This window comes from Gobio gobio (assembly GCF_949357685.1).
Source record: "Gobio gobio genome assembly, chromosome: 7".
Taxonomy (NCBI): Eukaryota; Metazoa; Chordata; class Actinopteri; order Cypriniformes; family Gobionidae; genus Gobio; species Gobio gobio.
In genome coordinates this window covers 47,538,053-47,552,883 of record NC_137103.1, presented here as the reverse complement: position 1 = coordinate 47,552,883, position 14,831 = coordinate 47,538,053, and the positions used below count along the sequence as shown (strand labels likewise).

General features: G+C 39.8%; 1 protein-coding gene across 4 annotated transcripts in view; it reads left to right on the top strand.

The window, feature by feature from the left end:
• Positions 1 to 14,831, top strand: part of pde1a (phosphodiesterase 1A, calmodulin-dependent) — a 96,301-nt gene that overhangs the window by 50,687 nt on the left and 30,783 nt on the right. For 2 of the 4 annotated variants that reach the window (XM_079822524.1, XM_079822525.1), the window contains one exon: positions 13,342 to 13,455. In XM_079822524.1, the coding sequence (XP_079678650.1) occupies positions 13,342 to 13,455 (114 nt within the window). Of the gene's footprint in view, positions 1 to 4,967; positions 5,769 to 8,126; positions 8,304 to 13,341; positions 13,456 to 14,831 lie in introns of those variants that run through there. The other 2 variants (XM_079822527.1, XM_079822526.1) reach the window with 2 other exon arrangements.

Sequence of the window (14,831 nt, the reverse complement as noted above, 5' to 3'; positions counted from 1 at the left end):
GCTATTTATATGATTGGAACATATCTAGAAATAATGCTATACTCAACACTTACTAACTCGTTCATCTCGCTGTAATGGTACATTGCATGTGTTACAAAGTTGGTAGAATAATGATGAAGAGGACTCGGTGTGACTGGGACTCGTGTTTATTCAGAACTCTCAGATACAAACACAATAAACTCGCGCTGACTGACAGCGCTCTCATAACTCAGTAGTTACTATAAATAACTTTGTTAGCAATCGCTTCGTCTCCGTGATGTCCGGTTCACGAACAAATCATTCTTTTGAATCGGTTCTTTTTAGTGAACCGAACCAGTTCACCAAATCGGACTGAATCGTTCTAAACGGTTCGCGTCTCGAGTCAGCGCTGATCCATAATTTACTAAAGTTACTAACTTTCTGACATGAGTGACAGTCCCTCCGACTAGAAATAAACTAATAACCTGAAGTATATGCTGTAACAGTTCACCCTGAACTGAGACATGCTGTGAGAACTGATGAGAAGTGAACACAGGTCCATCCGTCTCTCTGGCAGACTCGTGCCTGCTCGTGCCTCGTTAAACCACGCTCCCTCCGCTCATTTAAAATGCAAAGATGTCAGCCAATCACAACAGTGGGCGTTTTTACTGAAGTCTCACAGCAGACACGCCTCTTGAAGCAGGGCATTCAGCCACAGGGCAAACAGCAGTATAGAAAAACTGCCTTTTATTTCTAAATTATGACATTTTATGATGTAAAAATCATACTAATAATATAAGTACACCTCAGAAAACACTATAAAATAATAGAAAAATGCCATGCCATGGGACCTTTAAAGGGTTAGTTCACCCAAAAATGAAATTCTGTCATTAATTACTGTAGTGATGTTCGTGGGATGGTAAGGAAGAAGACAAAGGGGTCGGCTTACTGGGACTCGTAACTGGGTTTTAATAACTCAATTCGCTCAGGTTACAACACTGTGCACATCGCACAAACAAAAGTCACTCATAAATTCTCAGTATCAATCGTCGGTTTTCTTTCCAGCAGTTCCTCTCTGCTCTGTGGCCAGCCGAGTCCCAGTGTGTCACTCCGTCTCCAGCTCTCTCTCCTTCTCTCTCGTTTCCTCCTGCTCTATGTACTCTCTCCACGCCAATTACTGCAACAAGAGACAGGTGTTCATCATTTGTGCTTGATCCACTTACGTGCCGCTCGTCCTCTGACTCTCTCTCCCGTCACAGACTTTGCTAAACCACGCCCCCCTCGCCACAATTACTTACCCTCATGTCGTTCGACACCCGTAAGACCTTTGTTCATCTTCGGAACAGAAATGAAGATATTTTAGTTGAAATCTGATGGCTCTGAAAGGCCTCTATTGGCACAATGGCACGGTTTACTCTCACGACCCTTAAAAGGTACTAAAGACGTCGTTACAAAGTCCATCTCACTAAAGTGGTTCTAAAATAACTTTATGAATCGGCGAGAATAGTTTTTGTGCGCAAAAAAACCCTAAATAACGACTTACATAGTGATGACGATTTCAAAACAAGGCCTCATGAAGCTTCGAAGCGTTATGAATCAGCGAGCCGAATCAGCGGTTTGAATCGCCAAATTTCAGCAGTTTGGCGGTTTGACACGCGATCCGAATCATGATTCGGCTCATTGATTCATAACGCTTCGAAGTTTCATGATGCAAATACAAAGTTAATGTATTAGTTACTACATTGTGTAAAATTTTTTGAAAATGAGCAGACATGCAGTGATTTTTTTTGCAACATAAACACCTTCAGAGTGATGCAAGACCCCTCTGCTTTGTGTCCTGATCACCCTGTCAGTGTTTATTTTCGATAATGACCAGATGTAAGTATCGTGTTTAAGGGGGTTTTACACTCTGCGCATTGTGGCCTAGTATACTTTTTTAATTATTTCTTTACTATATAGAATCTATTTTGTGCAAACTATGCTAAATATCTACATACAACGCTCCAATGGCATTCTACATTTCCTAATATGTGCAATATGTAACAAAGTTCACTGTACTGGGTGCTGTATCCCATAATTCAATGCACTGAATTTGACCTTCCCATGTTATGGATGATTAACTTCTTGGCTCATTTTCTGGACAAGTTTTTTTTTCATACTAAAAATAGGCAATATAAAGTATATTTTGCACAGTATTCACTAAGTAGTGCACTAGCGTTCTAAAATGTATACTTTGAATGCACTGCACGTTACTTAGGACGTTACTTAAGTGGCTGGCAAATATAATGTGTGCACAATTCAGAGGAGAAATTAGAGTACTCTGGCACAGGTCATGTGCCATCTAAGCGAGCAGCGCATGTTGGAGGTTCTGCACTCTTGCTGTCTTCAATGTTAAACACACTCTTACAGGCTTCATGTGAATGCTGATAAGCACAACAGCTGTTGTGGGGGGACCAGAGGGAGGGTGATGCACTCAAGGCTTTGCATCCCGTTACATTTTTGTTGCATTAAATGTCATATACAGAAGGGTTCAGAAGTTTGACACCACAGATTTGTTGTTGTTGTTTTTCCTTTCTTCCATTGAAGCGCAAGATATTTTTTTAGAACTCAAATAATGCATGCTTTGTTTATGTCAGCTTCATTGCTGCTGTCATTAAAACAGAATATCTGAATACTTAGGGCCAGATTTACTAACAGCTTGCTCCAGCGCAAACCCTCTTTTGGTGTTAAAGAAAAACGCAGTGAAAAAAAAGCGCTGAAAATGTGTGGACAGGGTTATTTTTGCAGCTGACCTTTTTGCAAATGCATTTGTTAGAGTTTCCCTTTCACTTGCAAAATATAGTATTTAAAATATAGAGTGTTAGTAAAATATAGAGTATTTAAATTAATCATGCAAGGTGATTTACTAACGTTTGTCCTACTGTACGCATGGATCTAATACGATGTTACACATCAGATGTTTTACCCCAACAGTTAACCAAACGTTCACTTAAGACATAACAGATAATGTTTCTTGAATACTCGCCAAGACAGATATTTTGAAATACTGTAATTCTGTGTATATCGGGATCACACACTGTCTGAGGCGTCTTTGTGCATACGTTTCGGATGTGTCTGTTAGCATGAGTAAGATAATTTTCATGGACAAGGGACAGGTACTCATCTCCGAAAACGTACAAATAAAGACACTTTTAGATGTTTAATTGTTATTTGGAGCATTGGGATTGCTAAACGAGGGCTTAATGAACTCATTTTTGTGAAAACCTCAAAATTGACATTTTTCACTTGTTTTGCCTCGCCTGTAGTGCGCATTCCGATTCATTTTACCTGTGCGGGTCACATTTGTCTATAGTTGTTATCTTCATTTAAAGCAATTTTAAAGAAATAATGGGGAAAAAACAGTGTTTAGTCTCTCATGCGACATCTTGCATACTAAATATTAATGTAGTCATATTTTCCATGTGTTGGCAGTCAAACTCCAGCTCTGACAGCATCGTTGGGAAAATGAAACAACACTTTTGGGCTACTGTGCTGAGGAAACATACACTTACGACATGTCTGACCGAACGCAATGCTGAACAGGCAGAGGTGAAGGAACAGCGCTGAAATGGTCTTTTGTGACGTTTGAATTTCCCACTGTAATCTCATGCATAATACAGAGCAGTGATTGGGTTGAAAGAATTCATTCTCATGAATAAAGCGCTCAGAACCAGATGACATAGAATCGCTCTCTCCAACCCCGGCAGCCAATCACACAATCCACATGAACGCTTCTACCTCAGATTCCGTGACGTTGCTTTTCAACCCGGAAGAACAAAATTGCTCTGAAAAATTTGTGCTTTTAGTGTTTTCATTGATGTGCAGTATCTGTTCAAATCTCAAAAACTGTGTTTTGGGGTTTTATGACCCTTTAAACATGGAAAATATAGAGCTATATTGTGATAAACTGTAAATCCCCTCCCGTTGCAGTGCTGTATGGGTATCATGGTTTGGAAAGTCCTCCCTTCTGTAGCCTGCAGAGCTTATGTGATAATCATACACGCTGTGACATTTTGGGTGGGTGGGTGTGTTTGTGAGTGATGCACAGTTACACACCCTTCTCCTCTCCATCATACTTCATTACCCAGGTGCTTAAAGTTGGGGGTCACTGCTGGGCATTTGGAAACGTGGTAAATTACCATCAGGCAGGGAAGGAGTGAGTATCACCTTCAATGTTTCCAAAGTCCTTATCATTCTCCTGCCCTTTTCCTCTGCCACTCTCCACAAGTCAGATGGAGTCCATCTCACTCACACGCTTTCATGCACTCCAGGTAAAAATAGGCCCTGATAGGTTGACATGTCACTCTAGAGCTGTTCGCCCCCAGCTACTTAACCAGAACCAGATTCTGTCTTCACTTATACTCCATAAACCTGCTATAAACTAAAATCTTTATTCACACTACAAATGTTGAATGTGTTTGTTAAAGTAGATTTAAGCTTTAAATGCTATAATAATTTCTCCTATCCCAGCATAATAGAGTGGTGCAAGGATGACATATTTTGTAGGCCACAACGAGTTACATTTTAGTACTTCCGGTTCTATTATACTGAAGGTTTCTTGAATGGGTTTTTGGTTAAATGCTTGAAATAAGATCTGTGATGAACACAAGCTCAATATATTTTCATGTTTTACTCTACATACATTATTAATACCCTTGTGATTTAAAAAAAAAAAAAAAAACTTTTACTTGTCTTGTAGAAGCTAACAAGTGTCAAAATGATACTACAGAGGTTATCGTGGATATTAAATGTCATCACATCATCTCAATAGTCGTTGTGTTTTAAGCGCTCTTGCAAACTATTCTAACTCGAATTTTCAAGGAAAATGTTTTTGAACAAAGACGGAAAGAGTTGAAGTTGAATGACATTGAAGTCATGCGACCGTCGTGCAGTTTGTTTATAGTCTACATTTAACTTTTGACTTTTGCGATTGTATTTATGCTTCAAAATTCATAAAGTTGTGTTCATTTGTGATTATCACGATGAAGAAATCGTGTAAGAATAATACGCTTTTGTTAGTCACCATGCTTATTTTCTGCAGTAATCCAAAAGTCAATGGAAAAATCAATGAAAACCAGGGCGATGCTAACTTCCGGGACTCTTTATCCATATGATGGTTAATTTACCAGGAAAATGTAAGCTTTTTAGTTGTGGTGTTATCAAAACATGGCTCTGTTTGTTTAAGGAACTCAACCAATGGCCTTGTTTAGCTTTTTGGCCGACAAATGGCAGATTGGGGAAGCGCTCAGGAAACCTTAGTCATTCATTTTCCAATCGGTTTAAATTGAAGTTGAAATGATGATTTATATCCTGAGAAAAAGATCCCAGTAATCTAAAATGTTCAAAAGATCTCAACAGTGGCATCTTTACAAAGACAACGCCTGCATTCCAAATTCAGAGATGTCAAATATTTAATCAGATTCCATTAAAAGCAAATTAACTGCCCACATTAATTATCCTTATGTCAACAATGGTCTCATTTGTGTCTGTTTTCCTTAAGGACTTTTAGGAGAAATATCTGAAGCTAATGAGGAACTTCATTTTGTCTCCTGAGCAAAGAAAGAGACAGCTCTGAACAATAACAAATTCCTCTGGGCAGCAAAAACCTTTATCTCCTTGTAATGCTGGGGGTAAAGTTTCTGTCATTATATCTTGGTTCATGTCTTTCCTCGGCTCTCAGTTTGTGGTGATGAAGTCAAGTAATTTGACACAAGCTGCACTAGGAATATCAAACCCACATTTTCACAGGAACGACAGAGAATCTTCCAAAGGTAATTCATTCTTTCCAGTCGCATACTTGACAGACAAATTGCAATGAATGCAAGAGTGACTGGCTTGGCTTTGAGAGCGGTTTACTGTGAACATTTGCCTCATTTTCACATCAGATGTTATTCTGATTCACCTCAGACTACAGAGTCAGACATCATTCCAGATCCTATCGTGACAGGAATTGGAAATAGCTAGAAGATGATGTCAGGCCAGACTTCGGGAGAATACCTATCAAAAACGACACCAACAACATGCTCTTTATTCAGTGCTGTTTCTGTTTTTCACTTAACCAGTAGTTTCATCTGTAATTGCAGTTTGTTTTCTTGCTGTTGTTTGTCTTTCATCCTGTCATGGTGTTTCTGAAGCAGGATGAAGTTTAGGCGTAAGTGTTACCAGTTTGATTTTAGGCGTATGTGTTATCTGTCAATAGCACGCTAAGGAAGAGGTGTTTATTCAAGTTGCTACGTTACAGACCACTGTCATAAACATAAAAAGCGGGCGGGTGATTGAAAGCAGACATTAATCACAAGACATTTGGCCATTTTGAGATTTATTGGCCCATAAGTGTGCAGAAGTGTTACTTATGCTTTTAGTGGAATACCCATAACTCAGTGACAGATGTGATTTACATAATCTGTGTCACTGTATATCAATCACATACCAGAGAAGTCTTGTGCATGTGTATGTATGTATTTGTCCAGATTTTTCAATCAGACGGTTATTTCTTTTAAAGCCACAGATGACTGGCAAAGTATAACCCCTTGTTTTGGTGCAGTGGGTGATTGACAGGTGAGTGGGCGGTACTTGAGTGTTGTCTGGGACTTATCAGAACGGATTAGCGTTTACCTTACCAATGAAACACACATTGCACGTGTTTTCAAAAACCTTCAAATGTGGTTGAAATGGACAAATCTTGAGGTGTTTTGGATCTTGAGGATCCGTTTTCAGTGTTGTCCTGTTTCAGTGGGTTTCTGTGAAACTGGTGATAATATTTGATATAATGTGTGGTAAACCTTACCTTATAGGGACAAGATGTCCCCACAAAGATGGCAATATCCGAAATCCTTTTTAGGTCCCCATGAGGACAACAGCTTATAAATCAAACATAATGATGTTTTTTGAAAATATAAAAATGCTGAAAGTTTTCAGTGATGGGAAGGTTTAGGGGTAGGTGATGAATATCCAGTTTGTACAGTATAAAAATAATTATGTCTATTAAATGTCCCCATAAAACATGAAAACCCAATGTGTGTGGGGTTTATGGTGTAAATATGGTGTAACATAAGGATTTTTTTTTTTATTTCATTTTATTAAAGGGAGAGTTAATCTAAAAATTACAATTCTGTCATTATTTATTTACCATCATGTCTTTGCAAACCTGTATGATTTGATTGTATAAATATTTTATTTCATTAAAATATTCAGTGGGTTATTTTTATGACGTATTTATATTTATTTTTATTTATGTATTTTTGTGCTTTCATCTTGTTGCAGTGTGTAAATCATTCCTAGGCTATCATTTTTTGTTCAGAAAACAAGGCAGTGTGTGATTGGATTACATGGATTTCATTACTGTCAAATGTTAACTTAGTTTTTTTTGACCTACATATTTACAGGGTTACCTCACATTAACCGTGCCAAGATATTTGCTTTGCTTATTCAAAAAACAAAAAGTCTTATTGTGAGTGCCATGAGAGATAAACCGAGCGTAGCGCTTTGGCACATGAGATTTGATGATTAAGATGCTGATGAACTGTAATCCTTTTATTTTATATGTTTGATACTCTTTGTTTTCCTGTGGGTGTGGAATTGGCAGTGTCTGTCTCATTTATCCATTTTGTTTCTTTTACAAAACAGATTGTGTTTTCCTGTCATGGATAGGTTTTAATTCTCTTTGTGTGTGTGTATGTGTTTATTGTAGGCTTTCAATGAATAATATGCACAACAATGAAATTTTGAATCATCTTTTGCAACTCCACATGTTGTTCCAAACTCGTATGAATTTCTGTCAGCTGGCTTTTCCCCTTTACATTGTGAAAGATTATATGTGTATATATTCTGTGTATGTTTTCTGCAAACTTCATTTCTGTGAGCATGAAAGAAGAAACTGGTGTCTCCTGTTTTTTCAGCTCTTGGTGTGTGCGCAAGCACATTCCATTATCAGGCCGTGTGTACAGAAACGCACAAACCTAGCTGTTATCATTTCTATGCGACCAGTCTGTTCCTATTTTTTGCTACTACCAAGGACGTTCAACCGTTGAACTTATCTCTACTCTTCTGTTCTTATAACGGACACACACACCTAACTGTAAGGGCGTGGATGAATGGTATAAATATCACTGTCTTTTTGCTGTATCTCTGAGAGCTGCATTCTGAATAAACCATATTGACTTCATTCGTGTGGTTCATTGACTTGCACTCTCCCAAGATCTTGAAGCTGTAACTGATTGCTGAGCAGAGACTGAAACACACAAAGACACAGGGAATCAAATTTCTTACAGTGTTCTGGGGGCTACGTCCGGGATACATCCAGACAGGTAAGAGATAAATTTAATTTTTTACCTGTTCTGGTTGTATCTCAAACTTAAGGGAAAAATTGTGTAAATTCTACACGTACAATTATAGACTAAGTAAACTGTGTGTGTCAGTGCCTGGCCAGTTAATTTGGGACAATGGGTCAAACATATCCAGAACCAGAACCAAGCGAAATCCCTAAGGGATGGATGGAAAGATATAGTTGGGGATATTACACAAATCCATATTTGGATAATTTAGCCGGCTGGACAGAGGGTACACAATGGCGTAGTTATCCCAGGGAAGGAACTTTCGACCCTGGATTCCTACGAAGTGCGTTCGACCTAATTTATGGGCGACAGGGCGACCCAAATTGGGATTATGACTACATAAAAGGGGAATATGACGTGTGGTATAAAATGGCTGATGTATGGCGAGACAAAACTCGAGCATATGTCCCAAAAGCCGTCTTAAAGACTGTTCCTAACCCTGAGAAATTTAAAAAGAAAAAACCTACAGCTGATAAGTCAAGATTTTGCCTTGTCACGGGAAAATCCTCCCCCTTATGTTCCACCGCCTAATTTAGTGTGTGTTTCGAAATCGTCGACGTCTGCGCCTCTGCAAATTCCTAAAAACCTAGAGAAATACCAAAAATCTACCCTTCAATTCTTACAATCAGGTTGAGGGGGGATTGTGTACCAATGTTTATGGTCTTACAAAAACAGATCAGTTGTTAAACTTAAAATGACGAAATAGGTCGACAAACCTGGCAATGTTGGGAAAGAGTTGACCAGGTTTGATGAAAGTATTATAAAAACTCTGTTTATCCTGTAAACCCCGGCGTAATGAAAGATAAAAATGTCTGGAGTCAAAGATCTCAGTGTGTGTCAAAAGTGTGTCAAAGTGTGTGTATAATTCCGCATTTGAGAGGTTTGAGTGCTGCGCACCTTCTCTGGACCGTCACTTAAGTGTGACCTGGTAGGAACGGACGCAGTACTCGAGCAGCTCAGAGAGGAAGAGAGATTGATGAGACCTCTTGAACTAAGAGGGTCAGAGTGAATGTAATAAAACCGAGTGATTGAGTGTGTGTGAAGAGATCATAAATAAATTGTATTAGAAGCATTGCTATCAAGACAGACAACGCGTATCAAGAATGCACCAAAGTGTTGGATGTGTACAGGTTATTAAGGTTAAGTATACTTGGGTGTATACAGGTCTGAGGAATAAAAGAGAGAAAAACTAGGTGACACAGGTGCGTCAAATATAGGGCAGGTTGCACTGGTGTGCAGTTTTAAAAAAAAAAAAAAAAAAAAGAGAAGAGGGAGCAGTAATTACAAATTGTTGGAATGAATTAAAAATTCAACACAATTGGTCAGATGAGACAATAGGAAAAGGTGATTTGGCTGAAAATATTAGGTAGGCAGCTGTTATTAGCGAAACGAAATTTGGATGAGACCAAGAGGGGGAACAAAGGGTCATTCTTATGATAACACGAAGGAAGCCAGAGGCAACTCCTTAGCTGACAAAATGGCAAAAGAGGGGGCTTTATCAGGAAAAATGCCTCCATGGTTAAACATAACTGCTGTATCAGCTGACCCACAGGTCCTTACCTGTGGCATGATACCAAATACAGACTTAAGAGCAATGCAGGCCTCGGCATCTGACTCTGACAGGGCTTATTGGGACTACATGGGTGGTGTTGAAAATTCGTTAGGTGTTATTATTGACGGTCATGGCCGCGTTTGTGTGCCAGCCTCATGTGCTTACTTCCTTATTTGGGAGTTTCATGGTGTCACACACCGCGGCCAAAGAGGGTTATATGAGGATATGTCTAAATTTTTATGTATTCAAGATTTGGCAGCAAGAATACAGGACACATTAGGGAGATGTGTGACATGTGCAATGAATAATACTACGAAACCAGTAGCGAAACATCAAATTTCACCGCTACCTGATAGTCCATTACAACAATGGCAAGTAGACTTTACACATTTACCTAAGAAAGGTCCGTACAAATACCTATTGGTATTCATTGATAAGTTTTCAAGGTGGATTGAGGCTTTCCCGTGTGCTAAGGAGGATGCGAAGACAGTTGTAACACATTTAATGTAGGAAATTATACCTAGATATGGCATACCACTCGCCATAGACTCAGACAAAGGCCCTGCTTTCATCGCAAAATTGCTAATGGACAAATTGAGAAAAGCAATGCACACAGCTGGTCATAGTGACTGGCCAAAATTGTTACCTGTTGTCCTAGCCGAAATGAGAATGGCACCCCATAAGGGTCTAAAAGGGTTATCTCCATATGAAATGGTGATGGGTCGTCCATTCCCCGCCCCCTGGAAAGGAGGTGGGATTCTTGGAGGTGTTGGATGTGATGTGCCCCTGGGGGAATATGCTAGATTATTATGTGAGGTACTCCATGAAAACTGGAGGAAGCTGCATTCGAGTTCTGCACCACTACCATTAGACCCAACACACCCATTCAAAATTGGGGACGAAGTGATGGTCAAATAATTCTTAAAGATGGGGGATTCTTTTGAAACTACAAAGTATAGCTCCCCGACAAAAATTGTGGCGGTAACTCGAACTGCAGCACTAACTGAATCTTTTCTACAGCGGATCCATGCTACGAGAATGGAAAAAAATCCCTGGACAAACTGCTAACTAATTTTGTGTGTTACAGGTGTCCCAGGACGTGTGCATTAATGGAAATGCAATAGCAATAATTGTAGGGAATAACCATGTCTGTCTAGGTTTACTAGAGCTGTCCAATACCTGAACAAGGGGCCACTTGGGTAGGGTTTGAAGAAACCACTACTGCGTCAAAGGGCGGAGAGGCTGGGGCTGTGCGTGACCTGGACTGACTGGGACTGACCACGATTCTTTGCTGGCTGACTGTCTGTTATCGCATAGCAGAGGAGCTGAACACGCAGCGCTGCTCATGAAATAACACTCATCAGCACCAATATCTTTTCTGATTTTATTTTTTGCTTTGGTACCATTTTAGCATCATCATCATCATTATTTTCCGTATTGTTATTATTGTTGTATTGATATTAAGCATACTCTCAGAATGCAGCCGTATTATGTGTATGTAATTGTTCTCTGTATGACATGTACCTTGGCTGTAAAGCCAACGGATAATTTGTTTTGGCAATATGCTAGTTCTGTCGCTCGAGACGTCACCGATGAATCATGTTACGTATGTCAACAAATAATGTCATCTGTAATCGGTATCTCTATGCCCGTGCTAGACCAATCTTTATACGATCATTCATGCACATATGTGTACGTATGGCCTGGAGGAAGAGATTATGCATGGCTCCCTCGAGCCCGCTGCAGGGACCACTCTCAGAATGGCTCCCGGCCCCAACACCCCTTCCTACCTGAACATATCAAAATCAGGCCCGTCTTTCCAAAGAATTTTATATTTACTAAATGTTATCAAGGCACTAGCACCAATCCATCCGACCCCAGGGGCCGGATTAGGTGAGAGATGTGTAAAGAGGTGATCAGTGAACAACCACTCTGGACCTCTTTCAATGCCACCACCGTACACGTCAACACGATGAAAAATACATTATTAAAGGTATTTGAGTCATATGGTAATATTACTTTCAGATTACACATTGATTGGTGGTGGTATTGTGGCCCAGGAGACCTATCCAAAGATATACCGGAAAACTGGTCTGGTCTGTGTGCCCCACTTCAGTTATCTTACCCAATCCAGATATTCCAGCAAACTAACCAGCCTAGGCCCACGCATCGTCGACTGAGAAGGGACGTATCCATGGATGAAGTCCCTAAAGACCACCGCCTGACCTCCCACTGGACTCGTTGGTGGACCTCTAATATTCCCCCAAAAGGGAACTGCAGATCAATGGGTTCACATCGAGGTCCTTCACTATCGACTGGCAAAGTTTGTCAATGACACCACTGATGGTATGACCGGAGTGAGAAAAGAACTAGGTGCCCTGCGCCTGATGACCATGCAAAACCGCCTGGCATTGGACATGCTCCTTGCTGATAAAGGGGGCGTCTGTGCCATGGTGGGGGATCAGTGCTGCACCTTTGTCCCAGCTGAGGATGAAGCTGAAGGAGCTGTGGGCCATGCTGTGCAAGAAATGAGAAAAACAGCGAAGAAGTTATATGAGGATGAAACTAGAGAAAAGGATTGGGGTTGGGGCTTCCTGCATTCCGTATTTGGTTGGGTCACGCCATTTGTAACTATGTTAATGCCAATATTGCTGATTCTACTGGCTGTCTGTATTTTTGGGCCATGCTTACTGCAATGTTTGATGAATCGAGTGTACGCTACTGTCTCTAGCTTGACACCATCACATCGTTATGAACCAATTGCTAAACGTTAAGCTTTCAGCTTAAAAGAGGGGATTGAAAGATTATATGTGTATATATTCTGTGTATGTTTTCTGCAAACTTCATTTCTGTGAGCATGAAAGAAGAAACTGGTGTCTCCTGTTTTTTCAGCTCTTGGTGTGTGCGCAAGCACATTCCATTATCAGGCCGTGTGTACAGAAACGCACAAACCTAGCTGTTATCATTTCTATGCGACCAGTCTGTTCCTATTTTTTGCTACTACCAAGGACGTTCAACCGTTGAACTTATCTCTACTCTTCTGTTCTTATAACGGACACACACACCTAACTGTAAGGGCGTGGATGAATGGTATAAATATCACTGTCTTTTTGCTGTATCTCTGAGAGCTGCATTCTGAATAAACCATATTGACTTCATTCGTGTGGTTCATTGACTTGCACTCTCCCAAGATCTTGAAGCTGTAACTGATTGCTGAGCAGAGACTGAAACACACAAAGACACAGGGAATCAAATTTCTTACACATTGAAAACAAACAATGATGTGGAGTTTGGAGCCAAACTCAGAAGAAAGTAATACAAGTTTAGACAGATTGAATTAATGATGTAAAAATGTGAACTGTCCCTGTACAATAGTGTAATGTCAATGAATAACATCAGTGCTTTCAGATCAGATGTATAATTTTCCTGGATTGAAGCTCTGTTGTTGTTTTCCTGCAGATTGAGATGTCTGGTGAAGCAGCTGGATAAGGGGGAGGTGAATGTCGTAGATCTGAGGAAAAACATTGAATATGCCGCATCGGTTCTAGAGGCCGTGTACATCGACGAAACTAGGTAAGTGAACATTTGCCTTTCACAGTCCCACGTATAGGGTTGCCAGCTTCAGCGGTTGGGAAGTGACGCTCGCATGTGCCATTTGAGATTCGTTTGAACCACTGGTGGCATGTGACAGTGGGCCACGTTGTAAATAAAATCGAAATGCTCTACTCTACAGGCGCAGTACAGTATTGCCTGTAGCTATGTATGTGCAAGTTATAATTAAGATAATCACTGCTTGATGAAGTTCATGCAGTCACTTTATTTTTGGCATATGAGTTCATTAAATCTTATGAGTTTAATGTCATCGTAAAGTGTTACTACCATTACACACATTATAACACTAGAGATTTGTGAGTTTAAATTTAAGAGTTCAGCTTTTAAATGCTTTGTGTTTTTAGACATTTTACAGAATATAACATAAAATCTTTTGTTGTCTTTATATTTCATACTTAATTTCTTACTTAATTTCAACAAAAAATCTGACAAAAGTACAAAAAGCCAACAGATAAAAACTTGACGGATCCAGACAATATTAAATGTCTCAAAAAAAGGTACAATACTGTTAAAAAAATTTGGGGTCAATATGACTTTTCAAAGAAATGAATGCTGTATTCAGCACCAAATCACACAACAACCAAAAAATAACTTTCACTGTTGTTAATTTTACTCAGACCATCGTTGTTCACGTTACGTCCCAATACATCGGTGACGTCGACGTAACGTTGAACGTGACCGACTGAAAGGGAACTCATGGAACTACAAAAACTGTTGTTCATTTCACTCAGACCATCCTTGTTCACATTACTTAAAAACGTCTCGGTTACATATGTAACCCTCGTTCCCTGAAGGAGGAAATGAGACGTTACGCCCCAATAAAGCAGTTACGTCGACGTAACGTTGAACGTGACCGACTGAAAGGGAACTCATGGAACTACAAAAACTGTTGTTAATTTCACTCAGACCATCTTTGTTCACATTACTTAAAAACGCCTTGATAAAATATGTAACCCTCGTTCCCTGAAGGAGGAAATGAGATGTTACGTGCCAATACATAAGTGACGTCGACATAACGTTGAACGTGACCGACTGAAAGGGAACTCATGTCACTACATAAACTGTTGTTAATTTCACTCAGACCATCCTTGTTCACATTACTTAAAAAAGTCTTGGTTACATATGTAACCCTCGTTCCCTGAAGGAGGAAATGAGACGTTACGTCCCAGTATGTCGGTGACGTCGACGTAACGTTGATCGTGACCGACTGAAAGGGAACTCATGTAACTACATACATAAATGTTTCTACACTCAAAAAATTAATTATAGGAATTATTTAAAAAAGAAAAGCAGTATCAAGTGGGTTCCACGCAACTATATTGAGTCATTTGTACAAA